At 43.9% G+C, this 22,872-nt stretch overlaps 1 protein-coding gene across 1 annotated transcript in view; it reads left to right on the forward strand.

Annotated features, from left to right (window-relative positions):
• The window catches only part of LOC311144228 (GDNF family receptor alpha-2-like), a gene marked incomplete at both ends in the record, with an annotated part of 77,423 nt that extends 57,356 nt beyond the window's left edge, over nucleotides 1-20,067 (forward strand). Inside the window, 2 exons of the mRNA XM_084180234.1 lie at nucleotides 18,225-18,275; nucleotides 19,927-20,067. Coding sequence (XP_084036360.1) covers nucleotides 18,225-18,275; nucleotides 19,927-20,067 — 192 coding nt within the window. The remainder of the gene's footprint in view (nucleotides 1-18,224; nucleotides 18,276-19,926) is intronic.
• Nucleotides 20,068-22,872: the final 2,805 nt, after the last annotated feature.

The raw sequence follows: 22,872 nt of genomic DNA on the forward strand, positions 1-22,872 counted from the left end.
CCAGTAATGCTATCTGCAAGGTTAGTTCCAGGTAAATATTGCAATCCTTTAGCCATTCCTGGACCTGTGTCCAAAAACAAGCTACAAATGGACAGAACCAAAACAAATGATCTAATGATTCTATCTCTTCACAGCAAAATCTGCAGAGCTGGGAAGATTGTATCCCCCATATAAATAACATTCTATTGGTAGCAAGAATTTTATATAATAATTTAAATTGAAAGATTCTAATTTTTGAATCCGGTGTCGTTTTGGGTTTTTGTTTGTCCACCCGCCTCTTGAGGATCGACCACAAGTTCTCAATGGGATTAAGGTCTGGGGAGTTTCCTGGCCATGGACCCAAAATGTCGATGTTTTGTTCCCCGAGCCACTTAGTTATCATGTTTGCCTTATGGCAAGGTGCTCCATCATGCTGGAAAAGGCATTGGTCATCACCAAACTGTTCTTGGATGGTTGGGAGAAGTTGCTCTCGGAGGATGTGTTGGTACCATTCTTTATTCATGGTTGTGTTCTTAGGCAAAATTGTGAGTGAGCCCACTCCCTTGGCTGAGAAGCAACCCCCACATTAATGGTCTCAGGATGCTTTACTGTTGGCATGACACAGGACTGATGGTAGCGCTCACCTTGTCTTCTCCGGACAAGTTGTTTTCTGGGTGCCCCTGTCACGATCGTCGGGAACAGAGGACCAAGGCGCAGCGTTGAATGCGAACATATTTATTAGAGAACACGACCAAAACAACAAAAAACGATAACGTGACAGTCAACGGTCAAACACAAACCAACCTGAACAAGATCCCACAACAAATGTGGGAAAACAGCCTCTATAAGTATGGCTCCCAATCAGAGACAACCAGCCACAGCTGACACTCGTTGCCTCTGATTGGGAACCACTCTGGCCAACACAGAAATACAATACCTAGAACCCCGACATAGAAACACAACACATAGATTAACACACCCTGGCTCAACATAACAGTGTCCCCAGAGCCAGGGCGTGACAGTACCCCCCCCTAAAGGCGCGGACTCCGACCGCGCCAACTAAATTCCACAGGGGAGGGACCGGGTGGGCACTCCGCCTTGGCGGCGGATCCGGCTCCGGGCCTGATCCCCACTCCTTCTCCAACCCCCCAAAGTACCCCTGGTCCGATCTGGCCCCGCTGGCCGGAGCTGGACTGCACACTGATGGAGCGGATTGCTCTAGCTCCGGCGTAACGCATCTGACCGGTGCCGGACCAGGCACCAGTGGAACAGGCATGGGCCGTGCCGGACTGACGACGCCCACCACTGGCTTGGTGTGGAGAACAGGCACGGGCCGTGCTGGACTGACGACGCACACCACTGGCTTGGTGTGAGGAGCAGGAGCGGGCCGAACCGGGCTGGCGACGCGCACCACTGGCTTGGTGTGAGGAGCAGGAGCGGGCCGAACCGGGCTGGCGACGCGCACCATTGGCTTGGTGCGGGAAGCAGGAGCGGGCCGGACCGGGCTGACGATGCGTACCCCTGGCTTGGTGCGTGGCGCAGGAACGGACCGGACCGGGCTGACGATGCGCACCCCTGGCTTAGTGCGTGGAGCAGGAACGGACCGGACCGGGCTGACGATGCGCACCCCTGGCTTAGTGCGTGGAGCAGCAACGGGCTGAACCGGGCTGACGACTCGCACCCCTGGCTTGGTGCGAATGGCAGGAACAGGCCGGACCGGGCTGGCGACGCGCACCATAGGCTTGGTGCGGGGAGCAGGAACAGGCCGGGCCGGGCTGGCGAAGCGCACCATAGGCTTGGTGCGGGGAGCAGGAACAGGCCGGGCCGAGCTGGCGACGTGCACCGTAGGCTTGGTGCGAGTGGCAGGAACAGGCCGGGCTGGGCTGGCGACGCGCACCGTAGGCTTGGTGCGAGTGGCAGGAACAGGCCCGGGCTGGGCTGGCGACGCGCACCGTAGGCTTGGTGCGGGGAGCAGGAACAGACCGGACCGTACTGGGGACACACACCACTGGCCCTACACCGGGATCTGGAACGGGCCGGACCGGACTGGTAACACACCCCAGTACCTCTCGCCGTGCCTCCACACCTTCCTTCCCTTCTTTGACCAGTGGCCCCCGTAACCTGGCGGCCTCCTCTGCTAACCTCCCAAAATGCCCTGTGACAGCCTCCTGCTGCCCAGTCGCCCATGCCGTGTGCCCCCCCCTAAAAATGTTTTGGGGTTGCCTCCTACCCGTGGACCAGGTCTCCAAACTTTTCGCCAGACTCTCACCCCACTGCTCCAAAGTCCAACCTCTCTGCTCTTCACTAGGCTTGGCCCAGTCGAGGTAGCAAAGGCGATCCACTAGAGACTCCCCCGGCGATGGCTCCTGGACACGCTGCTTGGTCCAGTCTTGGTGGGATCTTCTGTCACGATCGTCGGGAACAGAGGACCAAGACGCAGCGTTGAATACGAACATATTTATTAGAGAACACGACCAAAACAACAAAAAACGATAACGTGACAGTCAACGGTCAAACACAAACCAACCTGAACAAGATCCCACAACAAATGTGGGAAAACAGCCTCTATAAGTATGGCTCCCAATCAGAGACAACCAGCCACAGCTGACACTCGTTGCCTCTGATTGGGAACCACTCTGGCCAACACAGAAATACAATACCTAGAACCCCGACATAGAAAAACAACACATAGATTAACACACCCTGGCTCAACATAACAGTGTCCCCAGAGCCAGGGCGTGACAGCCCCAAACAATCGGAAAGGGGATTCATCAGAGAAAATGACTTTACCCCAGTCCTCAGCAGTCCAATCCCTGTACCTTTTGCGGAATATCAGTTTGTCCCTGATGTTTTTCCTGGAGAGAAGTGGCTTCTTTGCTGTCCTTCTTGACACCAGGCCATCCTCCAAAAGTCTTCACCTCACTGTTCGTGCAGATGCACTCACACCTGCCTGCTGCCATTCCTGAGCAAGCTCTGCACTGGTGGTGCCCCAATCCTGCAGCTGAATCAACTTTTGGAGACGGTCCTGATGCTTGCTGGACTTTCTTGGGCGGCTTAAAGGCTTAAAGGGTCCTATGGACAGATACTCCAATCTCCGCTGTGGAGCTTTGCAGCTCCTTCAGGGTTATCTTTGGTCTCTTTGTTGCCTCTCTGATTAATGCCCTCCTTGCCTGGCCCGTTAGTTTTGGTGGGCGGCCCTCTCTTGGCAGGTTTGTTGTGGTGCCATATTCTTTTCATTTTTTAATAATGGATTTAATGGTGCTCCGTGGGATGCTCAAAGTCTCTGATATTTTTTTATAACCCAACCCTGATCTGTACTTCTCCACAACTTTGTCCCTGACCTGTTTGGAGAGCTCCTTGGTCTTCATGGTGCCGCTTGCTTGGTGGTGCCCCTTGCTTAATGGTGTTGCAGACTCTGGGGCCTTTCAGAACAAGTGTATATATACTGAGATCATGTGACAGATCATGTGACACTTAGATTGCACACAGGTGGACTTTATTTAACTAAATATGTGACTTCTGACGGTAATTGGTTGCACCAGATCTTATTTAGGGGCTTCATAGCAAAGGGGGTGACTACATATGCACGCACCACTTTTCCGTTATTAATTTGTTCAAATTTTTTTCATTTCACTTCATCAATTTGGACTATTTTGTGTATGTCGATTACATGAAATACAAATACAAATCCATTTAAATTACAGGTTGTAATGCAAAAAAATAGGAAAAACGCCAAGGGGGATGAATACTTTTGCAAGGCACTGTATGTAAATATATGTACATTTGTATCAACACGCCCACGCGTTCAGACTTTTTTTAATGGCAAAAGGAGGCGCAAGGAAATAAATGATTGAAAATATATTTGAGTTATTTTCATGAAATAAACACACACAGTTATTTATTTGACATACAGTGATGATTAAAAAATATATTAAAAAGACTGCATGGGGTATTTAAAGCCAGAATCCTTAGTTGCTACATACATTTTTGGACTTATAAATGAGTGATATACAGTGCATTCAGAAAGTATTCAGACCCTTGACTTTTTCCACATTTTGTTGCATTACAGCCTTATTCTAAAATTTATTAAAATTGTTTAAAAATATATATATAATTTTTTTTAAAAACTTAAATATCATTTTTCCGTAAGTGTTCAGACCATTTACTCATTACTTTGTTGAAGCACCTTTGGCAGCGATTACAGCCTCGAGTCTTCTTGGGTATGACACTACAAGCTTGGCACACCTATATTTGGGGAGTTTCTCCCATTCTTCTCTGCAGATCCTCTCAAGCTCTGTCAGGTTAGATGGGGAGCTTGGCTGCACAGCTATTTTCAGGTCTCTCCAGAGATGTTCGATCGGGTTCAAGTCAGGGCTCTGGCTGGGCCACTCAAGGACATTCAGAGACTTGTCCCGGAGCTACTCCTGTGTTGTCTTGGCTGTGTGCTTAGGGTCGTTGTCCTGTTGGAAGGTGAACCTTCGCCCCCAGTCTGAGGTCCTGAGCGCTCTGGAGCAGGTTTTCATCAATAATCTCTCTGTAGTTTGCTCCGTTCATCTTTCCCTCGATCCTGACTAGTCTCCCAGTCCCTGCCACTGAAAAACATCCCCACAGCATGATGCTGCCACCACCATGCTTCACCGTAGGGATGGTGCCAGGTTTCCTCCAGATGTGACGCTTGGCATTCAGGCCAAGGAGTTCAATCTTGGTTTAATCAGACCAGAGAATCTTGTTTCTCATGGTCTGAGAGTCCTTTAGGTGCCTTTTAACAAACTCCAAGCGGGCTGTCAGGTGCCTTTTACTGAGGAGTGGCTTCCGTCTGGCCACTATACCATAAAAGCCTAATTGGTGGAGTGCTGCAGAGATGGTTGTCCTTCTGGAAGGTTCTCCCATCTCCACAGTCACTCTGGAGCTCTATCAGAGTGACCATCGGGTATCAGAGTGACCATCAAGGCCCTTCTCCCCCGATTGCTCAGTTTAGGAAGAGGAAGAGTATTGGTGGTTCCATTTAAGAATGATGGAGACCACATGCTGCAGAAATGTGTTGGTACTTTTCCCCAGATCTGTGCCTCGACACAATCCTGTCTCGGAGCTCTACGGACAATTCCTTCGACCTAATGGCTTGGTTTTTGCTCTGACATGCAGTGTCAACTGTGGGACCTTATATAGACAGGTGTGTGCCTTTCCAAATCATGTCCAATCAATTGAATTTACCATAGGTCGACTCCAATCAAGTTGTAGTAACATCTCAAGGATGATCAATCAAAACAGGATGCACCTGAGCTGAATTTCGGGTCTCATAACAAAGGGTCTGAATACTTATGTAAATAATGTATTTTGTTTTTTATAAATTTGCAAAAATGTCTAAAAAACCTGTTTTAGATTCGTCATTATGGGGAATTGTGTGTAGATTGATGAGGAAAACATTTTATTTAATCTATTTTAGAATAAGGCTGTAAAGTAACATAATGTGGAAAAAGGGAAGGGGTCTGAATACTTTCCGAATGCACTGTACCCATTCATTCTTAAAGAATATAACTTCTAAATGCCTTAGCTCAACTGTCGTATACCCATCAGAACCCAAATACAATCTTGTTTACACCAATGTTAGTAAACAAAGTAAATGTAAACAAACACTGTATAGCCTCAAATCATGGTTAAAAAACACAATTTCGATATCATGGATGGTCAGTCCTTGTATCAATAGCTCTGTCTATGAATTTGAGAGTGGTTACATTTCTCTAGTCCCATCCTTCAGCTTTTTACTAAAACAGAGGTCTTTGCGAACGCTATGTTATGTTATGCTATTGTTTCAATTAAGGATTCTAGCTTTAAACAAGATAAATCGTTGTTTGTATTATATGATTATTATAGGGATATTTATAATTCCATCTTTCATGCATGGCTGAAAAACAATACTGTTCTGGCATCATTATTATGTTTGAAAATACTCCTATAATGATGTTGAATGCTGAGCAATTTCAGGCTTTCACATCCATTAAATGGTCATCTCTCACACTGCTCCAATAGTGTGCTGTACACAACCCTCATTGTGATAAAGACAGCAAATAAATACCTTAAAAATGGTGTGAGGGTGAGAATGAATGAATAAACCATGCTGATAACAATAACAGTGGGAGGTAGAGGAGGGGAGCGGTTGAATTGCTTTCTCTAAAGGTTCTGTGTGTATGTCAGTATTGATGCACCGCTCTGTGCCTCTCTCGCTGCAGCGCAATGCTTAATTTATGGTAAAAATGGTAATTAGGAAACAATAAGACATGTGATTACTCAAGCAGGAAGTTTATAATTAGAGAGGGAGCCGGTGGGGACTTTTTGGGCGGCCCCTCATTCTGCAGCATATATGCTTGGCAATTAAAATGTGTCAAACTTACATCGTAGATTAATTGGTAGAATGCTGATATGACTCCTCTTGGCAAAAGACAGGCTGTCTAGCCTCTTAAATCTCATGACTGCTCAGGACCACACGCATGCTGTTGTCCAGTTAGTGGAAATGTTATGCTAAATGAAGTGGCGTAGTCTGCTGTGTGTTTGATGGCTGGACAGGCTCCCCCTGACACTCGATAAGTAATCTGAAGTGTTGTTTGATAAATGAGCCCTGTGGAGCATTAGGCCAGGATTGGCTGTGCTGCTCAAACTTAATTCCCTCTCAAGTCAAAACCCTGGTGTAGAGAATCATTGTACCGTCTAAAATTGTATTTTCAGCTGTTTGAAGCTGGTGTACAAAACCGAAAGTAAAATTCACTTTGTCTTATCACTGTTTGCAACTTCTGTATTTTCAACCCTCTGGAAAGTTTCAGGAAGTGAAACTGTGGAGGACTGTTGAATGGATAAGGATATGAATAATGTGTATAAGATGTCATTTTCCTTACCAATCAGGATTTCAATTAATTCAGTGGACAGGCTTTCAGAATGCTGCTAACATTTAATAATGGAGAGCTTTCGTATTTCGTATTGTACATGTTATTATATTAATTATTATATTATATTATTATATTGATTCTACTAATGTTAGGCCTATCTACTTCTCTATTTTTGCCACAACAGTTTCGTGTTTTGGTGCGTTCAGATCCACATAAGAATCTATTGTGCCACAACCATTGGGCCAAATGTGTGGTGCAATGCTTGTAGAAGCTACGTTGGCGCAGCCTTTGCATAGATACAGTATGTGCAAGTACTTTAACCAGTGGTTGCTGGTGGGAAGAGCTATAGGAGGATGGGCTCATTGTAATGGCTGGAATGGAATTAATGGAACGGAGTCAAACATGTGGTTTCCATATGTTTGATGTGTTTGATACTGTTCCATTTATTCCATTCCAGCCATTACAATGAGCCCATCCTGCTATAGCTCCTCCCACCAGCCTCCACTGACTTTAACGTGACCCCAAAATACCAACTCTGTCATTGCCCTAGTCATTGCTCACTGCCTGGCTGTTTTGTGTATGTAGAACAGAGCTCCTAATTTTACTGCCATTTCAGCTGTTTGGAAATGGAGATCAAAAAGTGTTTTATAGTTTTTTATATGTATGTGGTGTATTTTCAAAACTCTAGGTACAAAACTCTAAACTGATAAAACTTGTAATGCCCCTTATCTTATGTTCAGAACCTTTGATTGTGCATTTCTGTGAAATAGCATGAAAACATTTTGTTTAGTCACCAATACATCAGATAATGATAGGCTTGCCATTTAGTCATTTTAACTAAGATTTAATCCAATAGCAAAAAATATAAGATACACATTTCAAAATTGTTATTTTTGAAGTGCTGGTTAGAAAGAATAGTACCTGGTAAATATATTTGTCCATGCAGTATTTGACTAAAACTTGACATTCCATTTTTTTTTAAATAAGTTGTATACAATGGCAGGTTGTGAGTATGTTGAGAGATATGTAATTCTTACAATTTTATTATCCTTATACAGTACATACGTAGGACAAATCATCAGAAATAAATAAGTTATTGTAAAGCAGTTGGCTACTGTAAAAACGTAGCACGGTGTTGTATTCCATTTCTGCCCCATGCAACATTACATTTCAGTCATTTAGTAGACACTCTTATCCAGAGCGACTTACAGTTAGTAAGTGCATACATTTTTCATACTGGCACCCCGTGGGAATCGAACCCACAATCCTGGCGTTGCAAGCGTCATGCTCTACCAACTGAGCTACAAGAGGCCTACATTGCACAATATCACCTTTTCTATGAGACTTGTCAACTGAAACAGTATTGTTCTCTGCTAAACAAAAAGTGCCCTTTGAATGTAGTATGCTACCGTACTGTAAATTACAGTACATTACACTGTTTTCACATTAGACAATACACTTGTCAGAGGAAGGCCCTCAAAATTGTCAAAGACTCCAGCCACCCTAGTCATAGACTGTTCTCTCTGCTTCCGCACGGCAAGCGCCAAGTCTAGGTCCAAAAGGCTTCTCAACAGCTTCTACCCCCAAGCCATAAGACTCCTGAACAGCTAATCATTGCCACCCAGACTATTTGCACTGCCCCCCCCCCCCCCCACCCCCCTCTTTTAAGCTGCTGCTACTCTGTCTATTATTTATGCATAGTCACTTTAACTCTACCCACATGTACATATTACCTCAATTACCTCGACTAGCCGGTGCCCCCGCACATTGACTCTGCACCGGTAACCCCCTGTATATAGCCTCCCTACTGTTATTTTATTTTACTGCTGCTCTTTAGTTATTTTTTTTTTCATTTTTTTTTACTTAACACTTTAAAAAAATATACAAAATAATGCTTTGTTGGTTAAGGGCTTGTAAGTAAGCATTTCACTGTAATGTCTACACCTGTTGTATTTGACGCATGTGGCAAATACAATTTGATTTGATTTGATTTGCACTACTCATTAAAATTGAGTGAACATCACATTTCCATCATTTCTATCCCATGTGTGATCAAAGGTGTGATCATTGAAGAAATCTTTCACATTGTAATCAAATGAAAGAAATGAAAGAAACATAATGTTTAACAGCACTAGTTTGCATCAAGCCTGTCTTGAGCATTTGGCCATAGGTTCTCATCAAAATCGCGGTAAATATCCCCATTGTTCAAGCATCTGGCTAAAAACCTTTTTGCATGGCGAATCCAAGCCTGATTGAAATCTGGATTGAAATCATTGCATGCCTCATCCATGGCCTGAAGGAGGTTGGTATGCTCAAGGGGATGGCAATCAAACAAGTTGATTGCCATCCCCTCTGAAGTTTGCCAATAAACATCTGAATGATTCAGAGTAGAACTGGGTGAAAGTGTTGTGGGCAGATGAGACCAAAATCGAGCTCTTTGGCATCAACTCAACTCGCCGTGTTTGGAGGAGGAGGAATGCTGCCTATGACCCCAAGAACACCATCCCCACCATCAAACATGGAGGTGGAAACATTATGCTTTGGGGGTGTTTTTCTGCTAAGGGGACAGGACAACTTCACCGCATCAAAGGGACGATGGACGGAGCCATGTACCGTCAAATCTTGGGTGAGAACCTCCTTCCCTCAGCCAGGGCATTGAAAATGGATCGTGGATGGGTATTCCAGCATGACAATGACCCAAAACACATGGCCAAGGCAACAAAGGAGTGGCTCAAGAAGAAGCATATTAAGGTCCTGGAGTGGCCTAGCCAGTCTCCAGACCTTAATCCCATAGAAAATCTGTGGAGGGAGCTGAAGGTTTTAGTTGCCAAACGTCAGCCTCAAAACCTTAATGACTTGGAGAAGATCAGCAAAGAGGAGTGGAACAAAATCCCTCCTGAGATGTGTGCAAACCTGGTGGCCAACTACAAGAAACGTCTGACCTCTGTGATTGCCAACAAGGGTTTTGCCACCAAGTACTAAGTCATGTTTTGCAGAGGGGTCAAATACTTATTTCCCTCATTAAAATGCAAATCAATATATAACATTTTTGACATGCGTTTTTCTGGATTTTGTTGTTGTTATTCTGTCTCTCACTATTCAAATAAATCTACCATTAAAATTATAGACTGATCATGTCTTTGTCAGTGGGCAAACGTACAAAATCAGCAGGGGATTCTTTCCCTCACTGTACACATATTTAGCAGATGTTATTGTGGGTGTAGTGAAATGATTGTGTTCCTAGCTCCAACAGTGCAGTAGTATCTAACAATTCACAACAATACACACAAATCTAAAAGTAAAAGAATGGAATTAAGAAATATATAAATATTAGGATGAGCAATGTCGGAATGGCATTCACTAAAATACAGTAGAATACAATATATACATATGAAATGTGTAAAGCAGTATGTAAACATTATTAAAGTGACTAGTGTTCCATTTTTAAAGTGGCCAGTGATTCCATGTCTATGTATATAGGGCAGCAGCCTCTAAGGTGCAGGGTTGAGTAACTGGGTGGTAGCCGGCTAGTTATAGCTATTTAACAGTCTGATAGCCTTGAGATAGAAGCTGTTTTTCAGTCTCTTTGTCCCAGCTCTGATGCACCTGTACTGACCTCGCCTTCTGGATGATAGCGCGGTGAACAGGCGGTGGCTTGGCTGGTTGATGTCCTTGATGATATTTTTAGCCTTCCTGTGACATTGGGTGCTGTAGGTGCCCCCGGTGATGCGTTGGGCATACCGCACCACCCTCTGGAGAGGCGGTGCAGTTGCCATACCAGGCAGTGATACGGCCCGACAGGATGCTCGCAAATGTGCATCTGTAAAGGTTTGTGAGGGTCTTAGGGGCCAAGCCAAATTTCTTCAGCCTCCTGAGGTTGAAGAGGCGCTGTTGCGACTTCTTCACCACACTGTCTGTGTGGGTGGAACATTTCAGATTGTCAGTGATATGTACGCTGAGGAACTTGAATCTTTCCACCTTCTCCACTGCGGTCCCGTCAATGTGGATAGGGGGGTGCTCCCTCTGCTGTTTCCTGAAGTCCACGATCAGCTCCTTCATTTTGTTGACGTTGAGGGAGAGGTTATTTTCCTGGCACCACTCTGCCAGGGCCCTCACCTTCTCCCTGTAGGCTGTCTCGTCATTGTTAATAATCAGGCCTACTACTGTTGTGTCATCTGCTAACTTGATTGAGTTGGAGGCGTGCATGGCCATGCAGTCATGGGTGAACAGAGAGTACAGGAGGGGGCTGAGCACGCACACTTGTGTGGCCCCTGTGTTGAGGATCAGCGAAGTGTAGGGGTTGTTTCCTACCTTCACCACATGGGGGCGGCCCGTCATGAAGTCCAGGACCCAGTTGCACAGGGCGGGGTTCAGACCCAGGGCCCCGAGCTTAATGATGAGCTTGGAGGGTACTATGGTGTTGAAGGCTGAGCTATAGTCAATGAACAGCATTCTGACGTAGGTATTCCTCATGTCCAGATGGGATAGGGCAGTTTGCAGTGCGATGGCGATTGCATCGTCTGTGGATCTATTGGGGCGGTAAGAAAATTGAAGTGGGTCTAGGGTGTCAGGTAAGGTAGAGGTGATATGATCCTTAACTAGCCTCTCAAAGCACTTCATGATGACAGAAGTGTGTGCTACGGGGCGATAGTCATTCAGTTACCTTAGTTTTCTTGGGTACAGGAACAATGGTGGACATCTTAAAGCAAGTGGGGACAGCAGATTGGGATAGGGAGAGATTGAATATGTCCGTAAACACTCCAGCCAGCTGGTCTGCGAATGCTCTGAGGACACGGCTAGGAATGCCATCTGGGCCGGCAGCCTTGCGAGGGTTAACACGCTTAAATGTCTTACTCATGTCAGCCATGGAGAACGAGAGCCCACAGTCCTTTGGAGCAGGCCATGTCGGTGGCACTGTGTTATCCTCAAAGCGGGCCAAGAAGGTGTTTAGCTTGTCCGGGAGCAAGACGTCGGTGTCCGTGACGTGGCTGGTTTTCCCATTGTAATCCGTGATTGTCTGTAGACCCTGCCACATACGTCTCGTGTCTGAGCCGTTGAATTGCGACTCCACTTTGTCTCGATACTGACGTTTTGCCTGTTTGATTGTCTTACGGAGGGAATAACTACACTGTTTGTATTTGACCATATTCCCAGTCACCTCGCCATGGTTAAATGCGGTTGTTTGTGCTTTCAGTTTTGCACGAATGCTGCCATCTATCCACGGTTTCTGGTTTGGGTAGGTTTTAATTGTCACCGTGGGAACAACATCACCTATACACTTCCTGATTAACTCAGTCACCGTGTCCGTGTATACGTCAATGATATTCTCAGAGGCTCCCCGGAACATATCCCAGATCAAAATGATCTTGAAGCATAGATTCCAATTGGTCAGACCAGCATTGAATAGACCTGAGCACGGGTACTTCCTGTTTGAGTTTCTGCCTATAGGAATGGAGGAGCAAAATTGAGTGGTGATCTGATTTGCCGAAGGGAGGGCTGGGGAGGGCCTTGTAGGCATCTCGAAAAGGCGAGTAGCAGTGGTCTAGTGTTTTTCCTAAGCGAGTACTACAGTCAATGTGTTGATAGAACTTCGGTAGCGTTTTCCTCAAATTTGCTTTGTTAAAGTCCCCAAATACAATAAATGCGGCCTCAGGATATGTGGTTTCCAATATTCTAGGTCGGGTGAACAAAAGGACTTGAGATTCTGTATGTTATCACAATCACACCATAAGAATACATTTGAAAATAAATTGGATGACCTAAGATTACGGTTATCCTACCAACGGGACATTAAAAACTGTAATATCTTATGTTTCACCGAGTCGTGGCTGAACGACGACATGGATAACATACAGCTAGCGGGCTATACGCTACATCGGCAGGATAGAACGGCTGACTCCGGTAAGACAAGGGGTGGCGGTCTGTGTATATTTGTAAACAACAGCTGGCGCACAAAATCAAATACTAAGGAAGTCTCGAGGTTTTGCTCGCCTGAGGTAGAGTATCTTATGATAAGCTGTAGACCACACTATTTACCAAGAGAGTTTTCATCTATATTTTTCATAGCTGTCTATTTACCACCACAAACCAATGCTGGCATTAAGATTGCACTGAATGAGTTGTACAAGGCCATAAATCAACAGGAAAACGCTCATCCAGATGCAGCGCTCCTAGTGGCCGGGGACTTTAATGCAGGGAAACTTAAATCCGTTCTACCTAATTTCTACCAGCATGTTAAATGTGCAACCAGAGGAAAAAAAACTCTAGACCACCTTTACTCCACACACAGAGACGCATACAAAGCTCTCCCTCGCCCTCCATTTGGCAAATCTGACCATAACTCTATCCTCCTGATTCCTGCTTATAAGCAAAAACTAAAGCAGGAAGCACCAGTGACTCGGTTAATAAAAAAGTGGTCAGATGACGCAGATGCTAAGCTACAGGACTGTTTTGCTAGCACAGACTGGAACATGTTCCAGGATTCTTCAGACAGCATTGAGGAGTACATCACATCAGTCACTGGCTTCATCAATAAGTGCATCGATGATGTCGTCCCCACAGTGACCGTACGTACATACCCCAACCAGAAGCCATGGATTACAGGAAACATCCGCACTGAGCTAAAGGGTAGAGCTGCCGCTTTCAAGGAACGGGACTCTAACCCGGACGCTTATAAGAAATCCCGCTATGCCCTCCGACGAACCATCAAACAGGCAAAGAGTCAATACAAGACTAAGATTGAATCGTACTACACTGGCTCTGACGCTCGTCGGATGTGGCAGGGCTTGAAAACTATCACAGACTACAAAGGGAAGCACAGCCGCGAGCTGCCCAGTGACACAAGCCTACCAGACGAGCTAAACCACTTCTATGCTCGCTTCGAGGCAAGCAAGACTGAAGCATGCATGAGAGCACCAGCTGTTCCGGATGACTATGTGATCACGCTCTCCGTAGCCGATGTGAGTAAGACTTTTAAGCAGGTCAACATTCACAAGGCCGCAGGGCCAGACGGATTACCAGGACGTGTACTCCGAGCATGTGCTGACCAACTGGCAAGTGTCTTCACTGACATTTTCAACATGTCCCTGACTGAGTCTGTAATACCAACATGTTTCAAGCAGACCACCATAGTCCCCGTGCCCAAGGACTCTAAGATAACCTGCCTAAATGACTACCGACCCGTAGCACTGACGTCTGTAGCCATGAAGTGCTTTGAAAGGCTGGTCATGGCTCACATCAACAGCATTATCCCAGAAACCCTGGACCCACTCCAATTTGCATACCGCCCCAACAGATCCACAGATGATGCAATCTCTATTGCACTCCACACTGCCCTTTCCCACCTGGACAAGAGGAACACCTACGTGAGAATGCTATTCATTGACTACAGCTCAGCATTCAACACCATAGTGCCCTCTAAGCTCATCACTAAGCTAAGGATCCTGGGACTAAACACCTCCCTCTGCAACTGGATCCTGGACTTCCTGACGGGCCGCCCCCAGGTGTTAGGGTAGGTAACAACACATCTGCCACACTGATCCTCAACACGGGGGCCCCTCAGGGGTGCGTGCTCAGTCCCCTCCTGTACTCTCTGTTCACCCATGACTGCATGGCCAGGCACGACTCCAACACCATCATTAAGTTTGCCGACGACACAACAGTGGTAGGCCTGATCACCGACAACGATGAGACAGCCTATAGGGAGGAGGTCAGAGACCTGGCCGTGTGGTGCCAGGACAACAACCTCTCCCTCAACGTGACCAAGACAAAGGAGATGATTGTGGACTACAGGAAAAAAAAGAGGACTGAGCACGCCCCCATTCTCATCGACGGGGCTGTAGTGGAACAGGTTGAGAGCTTCAAGTTCCTTGGTGTCCACATCACCAACGAACTATCATGGTCCAAACACACCAAGACAGTCGTGAAGAGGGCACGACAAAGCCTATTCCCCCTCAGGAGACTGAAAACATTTGGCATGGGTCCTCAGATCCTCAAAAAATTCTACAGCTGCACCATCGAGAGCATCCTGACTGGTTGCATCACCGCCTGGTATGGCAACTGCTTGGCCTCCGACCGCAAGGCACTACAGAGGGTAGTGCGTACGGCCCAGTACATCACTGGGGCCAAGCTTCCTGCCATCCAGGACCTCTATACCAGGCGGTGTCAGAGGAAGGCCCTCAAAATTGTCAAAGACTCCAGCCACCCTAGTCATAGACTGTTCTCTCTGCTACCGCACGGCAAGCGGTATCGGAGTGCCAAGTCTAGGTCCAAAAGACTTCTCAACAGCTTCTACCCCCAAGCCATAAGACTCCTGAACAGCTAATCATGGCTACCCGGACTATTTGCACTGCCCCCCCACCCCATCCTTTTTACGCTGCTGCTACTCTGTTAATTATTTATGCATAGTCACTTTAACTCTACCCACATGTACATATTACCTCAACTACCTCAACTAGCCGGTGCCCCCGCACATTGACTCTGCAACGGTACCCCCCTGTATATATAGCCTCCCTACTGTTATTTTATTTTACTTCTGCTCTTTTTTTTCTCAACACTTTTTTTGTTGTTGTTTAAAAAAAAAAAAAATTGTTAAAAATAAATGCACTGTTGGTTAAGGGCTGTAAGTAAGCATTTCACTGTAATGTCTGCACCTGTTGTATTCGGCGCATGTGACCAATACAATTTGATTTGATTTGATTTGATTTGAGTAGTTAATCATGAAACATACACCACCGCCTTTCTTCTTCCCGGAGAGTTGTTTTTTTCTGTCTGCGCGATGAACTGAGAACCCAGCTGGCTGCATGGATGGGGACAGTATATCCCGAGAGAGCCATGATTCTGTGAAACAGAGTATGTTACAGTGCCTGATGTCTCTCTGGGAGGAGATCCTCGCCCTGAGCTCGTCCACTTTATTGTCCAGAAACATTAGCGAGTAATATACTCTGAAGCGGTGGATGGTGTGCACGCCTCCTGAGTCGGACTAGAAGTCCACTCCGAATACCTCTTCTACGCCGGCGGTGTCTTGGAGTAGCCTCTGGGATAAGTTCAATTGCAGTGGGGGTGCGAACAAAGGATCCAATTCGGGAAAGTCATATTCCTGGTCATAATACTGGTGAGTTACCATTTACATTTACATCATTTAGCAGACGCTCTTATCCAGAGCAACTTACAAATTGGTGCATTCAACTTATGATAGCCAGTGGGACAACCACCTTTTTTTGTATTTAGTTTTTTATAGGGGGAGGGGGAAGAAAGATTACTTTAAACTATTCCAGGTATTCCTTAAAGAGGTAGGGTTTCAAGTGTCTCCGGAAGGTGGTCAGTGACTCCGCTGTCCTGGCGTCGTGGGGGAGCTTGTTCCACCATTGGGGTGCCAGAGCAGCGAATAACTTTGACTGGGCTGAGCGGGAACTGTGCTTCCGTAGAGGTAGGGGAGCTAGCAGGCCAGAGGTGGATGAACGTAGTGCCACTGCTCTGATATCCAAAAGTTATTTCCGTCTGTATGTAATAACACAAAAAACGTTCTAGGCTAATAATGTAAGAAATAACACACAACAAAAACGAAATACTGCAAAGGGTCACATACCAAAATGTGTGGACTGTTGCCACTTTGGATAAAAGTGTCTGCTACATAAATGGCATATATTATGGTATTACAGTACTGTATTGGCCAATGCAGTTTTAGTAAAGCAGTGTGATTTTTTACATCCAGTACATCTCTGATCTTGTCAATATCAGATAAAAAAAAAAAAAATTCACAATACAAAAAAATTAAATTGTTATCATCATAGCAGTACATTCAAGTATATATCATACTTTTTATTTTTCTGCTTTACAGATGTACATTTTCATTATGTAGTTTTTGATGATTTGTTTTGAGTTTTGTACTAAGAGTTGTGGGAATGTACCACATACATGTGAACATTGCACCAAAGCGATTGAAAAAAAAACTGCCTGCCGGTATCTACAAGTGACTAAGAAAACTACAAACTCACTATGATGTCTTTGTAGCAGTCCCAGTATGGGAGTTCAACATGTTGTTTTTCTGTATTTATGTTCCTGCAGGAACCTGATTGAAAATATTGTTTGGGATAAGAGGATATTATTAATTTAGTTTTGTGAAGGTAGCTTGACGTAAATAGATGGTGAGCACTTTTTAGAATTGATCAGAGCTTCGTCGAACAGTAATGTTCGACTGCTTACCATTTGTATGTCTCTGTGTGCAGTTTGAAGGAAGTTGCTAACTAACGCTAGTTAGCATTGGCTCGCGAAACTACCTGTAACTTCCTTCGTGCTGAATACAGAGAAATATAAATGGTATCCATGAGTTCATCTGACTCTGGGGAAGTTGCCAAAATCCCGAAATGGCCGTCTTAACAAGCTTTTAATCAGGGAAATAATTCATACATTTTTTCTCATCTTTTTGAGAGTCATGCATTATTTAATGGAACCATTGTATAAGAGAGAATTAGCCACCTCTTCAGAAGTCAATGTTTGCTTGAGGGCCCCTGACTTTACAGTACACTGTGTTGATTCTCAGCTCAATTGAATGTAATTGATTGCGGACCAACCCTGGGTTACTCAATAACCAGCCCTGGGAAAGCAGCTGAACATTGCTGTTCGACAAAGCTCTGATCAATTAAAAAAAGTACTCACCATCCATCTACTGTACATGTTAAGCTACCTTCACAAAACTAAATGAATTATATCCTGTTATCCCAAACAATATTTTGTGTGTGGGTACGTTTCTGAATGTGTGCGTGCATGTCTCTCTGTGTTTTTTTTTGTTGTTGTCATTTAGCAGACGCTCTTATCCAGAGCGACTTACATTAGTAATTAGGGTTAAGTGCCTTGCTCAAGGGCACATCGACAGTTTTGTCACCTAGTCAGCTCAGGGATTCAAACCAGTGACCTTTCTGTTACTGGCCCAACACTCTTAACCGCTAGGCTACCTGTTCATATGTGCGTGCGTTCGTGTGTGTGTACTGATATACATATTGGCTGCAGACAGAGATCTGGACCAATGTCAACAGGCTGCTGCCACACATCACTGCACCTGCTAATTAATTGGCTTTTAGTTGCGGATGTGTTTGCTGCTTTGTCAAGCAACCGATTGCTTTTTTTTGGCAACTGTCATTTAACCATTTCTCTGTACAATCACACATTTGAAACCAAGCTCTTCCATAATCAATACAGCCTTTCCTTTCGCCTAAAACCCATACAAAAACATCTCCCAGTGCTTATATAACTACCATTGACTATTTTTTTCATTATGTATTTTTCAACAACAAAAAAATGCCCATGTGTTGTGTTGGAGACATTGCTATTAGAAGATTCTATCTGACTCTATGTTTTCTCTCTGTACAGGGAAATGGACCAAAGTGCAATCTCTCAAAAGGCTACATTTATGGAGATGAGGAAAGGAGTGGAGGAGGGAAAGCTTCATGTTTCTGTTGATATGCTATATTGCTTTGCTGGGGAAATGGTGCCTCCACAAATTGAGAAAGCTGCAGTTACTTGGAGACAAATTGTTTGCTAGGTGTTACAGGAATCAGAGCAAATTGAAAATGTTCAAAATGCTTACAATGTTATGGAAAAGCACATAATAAGGCCATGCTAGAGTGGGCATAACTGAGCAACCCTGGGGTGTACAATATCTAGAACAATACAGATGTAGTATCTTAATTTGATCACCCTGTTGTTGCAGGAAATTTTTAACTTGTAGCATATTCTAGGTTTAAAAAGGCTTCTAAAGTTTGTAATTTCCATTTTAAAATTTCGGATATGATTTGCGCTAACAAAAAATGTATCAACCGCTACAAAAATGAATTGTAATCCACACAATAATTCACATTTCCTGATGCTGCAGGATTATTTTCCTGCTGTGGGATCCTTCATCTGTATGTCCCTTCTACCCTTTCTCCTAATGTACTGTACAACATAGTTGCCTTTCACATTGACTGCTGTTGTCCATGGTAAAATGTTCTATATGTTCTATATCTATATGTGTAGAAGTACAATGTTTTGACTGATATTGTACAGAAATAAAACTTATCCAAATGTCTAGGAAGCAGATTAGTACTGTAAAACTTCAGTTAATAGCCCGGGTGTTTATTTGCTTAAATCACTAAACACAACAGACACTTTTTAAAGACAGGATTCTATTTGAGCCTGTCATCTATTTACTTAATGCACACAGCTTTTGCTCATTAGCATAGTAAAACAATTTCCCCCAGCATTTTAAACAATTACTTCATTTCCTGCACTAATGTGTTATCATTTACACACTGTCATGTTTCTTTTGTCTTAGTATGCCTCTAAAAAAATAAAAATAAATATTATCTTCTTAGACTGTGCAATTTTGGCAGTTCTTACTTTCACAATTAGAGGGTGATAGGCCTATTTCTAGGGTTCTGTACTCCCGAAGTTGTTGACTGTTTTTCTGCTGTTAGCAGCAAATTGCTAGCAGTTTCTTACTAGAAGAAAAACAGATGATTGCCATAATTTCTTCGAGTCATTACTTAATTATTTAATGTAACAAATCAAACATTAAACCTAGTAAACAATTAATGATAATTCATGGTAACCTCGTAAGCAATGCCGAGCTACAGCGGTGTTTGTCAGACCATGAGACATCCCAAAAATATGTATTCTCACAAAAACGTCTGTAGCGTCTATGGGAAGGGGAGACTCTCACGAACACGATGGTGTTCTCCGTTCTGCTCTATGAACTCCCACAAGTGTCACGGGACTCGTCTGAAAGTAACCCATACAAACGAATGGAAGTATGGAGGTAGTTTTGTGCCAACAAAAATAAGGGGTTAAATATTTGTCCCAAAAAACGACAATATTTCCTGCGCTTTTTCTTATATCTCCTTATAGGACAGACACTTCAAAACCTTATTCCTTATTATTTATTTTTTGACTGTCTTTTTCATTTTTCAAATGTATTCATGTTTTTACTCCAGTGGAGTGGCTGTGGATCAGTGTTTTACCATTTCTCTGTAAAACGCAACACTCAGACTCACTGAGTCATTCCTAACCTTTTCCCATGTTGTTCTCCACCTAGCCTCTACTGGAGCCCAGCAGTGGTTACGATGGCCTGACTAGACACAAGGACCCTCCTGATGACGGGTCACCCTGTGTCTGTGCCAGTGTCTGGCTGCTGCTGCTCAGCCTGACCTCCGCCGTGGCCAACCATGCCCTATAAAACTCCCTGTGGGCTGTCGTCGACCATCAAGCTGATCCCAAACGCAGAGGTGTTGTCAAGAGGCTTGTTTGAGGATTTTATTTTTTTCAAGCCCAGGCATCATCATGCTATTTCTAAAAGGAGAGGCGGAGAGCACACAATCGGAGATAAACTAAATATTATTTATTTGATGTAACATTTTGGTTTTTGAGGACCACTATGATCAAGAAAATGGCTTTACATGGACCCCTCATGTGGTGAAGCCTCAGTGGCTGTTGGCTGTGACTGTCTTTCCATCAGTAACACTGACAAAGACCCCAAAGTATCATGTCAAAGACTTCTGCACTCCTGCCATGACAAAGAGGAGAGAGAGAGAGAGAGAGAGAGAGAGAGAGAGAGAGAGAGAGAGAGAGAGAGAGAGAGAGAGAGAGAGAGAGAGAGAGAGAGAGAGAGAGAGAGAGAGAGAGAGAGAGAGAGAGAGAGAGAGAGAGAGAGAGAGAGAGAGAGAGAGAGAGAGAGAGAGAGAGAAATGGAGAAAGAGAGAGGAGAGAGAGATCTGCTGTCCTTCACATGTTTTCGTCTTGAAACAGTGCTCGACTTGCTTTTCTTTAATGGACAGACCTCAAACTTTGTGTTTCCATTACTTGCAGACAGAATAATTATCACTTTTGTGTCTTCTCAAAAGTGTAAATGTTAACTCAGTGTATCTGTGTTGGTATAGTAACAGTGAACAGTATGTTCAGTACAGCTCTTTTATTTCAGTGCTATATTTTTTCAGCAGACAAAAAAAAAGACTCAAATATAATGTTAACTGGTTCTCATTTGAGATGTTGTTGTCATTGATAGTGGGTGAGAATAAATATCCACCCACACATGTGCATACTTCGTCTGTGTATATAACAAACTGTTTTCTTTCAATGAGCCAATTTAAACAAACTGTTTTCTTTCAATTAACCAATATTACCTACCTTAAATGGTCAAGGCGATATGACTGCATTGTATTGTTAAGTATGAAGAACAAATTTAGAAGGCAAAGTTGGCTTCATGTCTATAAAGAAAAAGTAAAATAAGAATGTATAGAGGGATGAAATGTTATTAGCTCCATTTGCTTGGAACGTTATTACCTGTGTGTATTATAGTAGTTCTTTGTACAGTGCAAGTACACGTGGCCTTACCTATTGCTCGTACCGCATTATCCAGCTCATGGGACATTGCAACTCATAGTAACGCTTTACCAAATGAATCATTCAAATGGGTTCATGTCAAAACAACACAAGCCATCAGATCTACATTTGACTACATAAATTCCTGGGATTGAACCCTTCTGTTTCATTGGACTTTTCCAACAGAGGTGTCTCGAGCAAAGAAATACTCACAGTTTATAGCTGCTGCACATTCTGCTGTGTTGAGTTTTTCCCTGATTAATCTTATTTTTTGATTGGTCAGGTTGTAGCTGAGTCTTGCAGATGACATCATGACGTACTGCCTATGAATGATTACAATACTGGCTCTGGCCTCCTATAAAGCCAATCAAATGCATGAGGTAAATTAAGAGTTTTGACATGTAGTAATGTAAATAAATAAAATGATAAATATTCCCCCTCACACAGAATGGGTCTGGGTATAAGAGGAAAATGGGATTTCAGTATTTCTCACACATTTAAGTTAATTCATGCTGATTGATTCATGCAAAACTGAACAATTGTGAAAAATATTACAGCAAACATGACCACTCAATGGAAGTCAAGACAGCACTGAAAATGAACACTGCACACAAATAGTTCCTGACAATAAATAAATAACATGTCGTAGCTTATATAAGGTGAGGGGCAGAGAGTACTCAAAGATTGGATGTCATGAGTGTATAAGTGATTGAAAGAGTGAGAAGAGTGTGTGTGTGTATGTGTGTGTGTGTGTGTGCCTGTGTGCTGGAGGTGCAGTTTTAAAGATGCTGCCGGAGTCGTTTGTTTCCTTTCAATATAAAAATGGGGAGGGGGTAGTTGTGTGGTGGGGTCTAGAGGCACGGGAATACGAAAGCGGCGGGTTACTGTGCGTTCACTTGATTAATGAGCCAGTGGGATGATGTTTCTTATCAACACTCTGCACATGTTGGAGAGAGGAGTAAGGTTTACAAGACTGGGGATCCTCCAATCAGCGACAGCACCCACTTCCTTCCCATCATTCCACTTCTTTCAGTCACACCTGCCTGTGTGGCTCTTTTCTCTTTGGCGCGGTTGGTGTGATATGTTATACACCATGAGGGGGCCACTTTGTGAAACACTGAACTTCATTCATACATACAAACTGGAGCGTTTATGTTTATGTTTACATATTTGTTCACTAGCTGGAATCTCAGTCTGTGTGACAGTGTACAATAACAGCTTTTATAATAGGCACATTCTATTGCTGTGCTCACAATTTGGATTCTACAGTCTCCTTGCAAGAATAGGAGAGCCTAGCTGTAGTGGAAATGCAAGGCAGGTTATTGGAAAGGAGCAAATGAAGCACTTTTTCCCAAAGGCACTGTTTATACTGTACTGTATATTGCACACATATTGAGCACCGCGGCTGCATGCACATTCATTAAAAGTTTTCATTTCATTTTCATAATTTTACCCTTGATCTTTCTTTAATTTCATTTTTAACTGCCTGCCTCATAAGTCAAGAACTGTCTGGCTTTTTTGCAAAGGGTGGGATGTAAAAATGAGCATGGTTGGGTAAGAAAAAAAGCAATAGAAAATCAAAAACGCTCTGAGCCTTTTCTTAAGCAAGCAACTGTGTTGTCAAGGGAGTGGACAGAGCTATTGAACTACTCCACTTGAGATG

The sequence above is a fragment of the Coregonus lavaretus genome (assembly GCF_964263955.1).
Source record: "Coregonus lavaretus genome assembly, chromosome: 17".
Lineage (NCBI taxonomy): Eukaryota > Metazoa > Chordata > Actinopteri > Salmoniformes > Salmonidae > Coregonus > Coregonus lavaretus.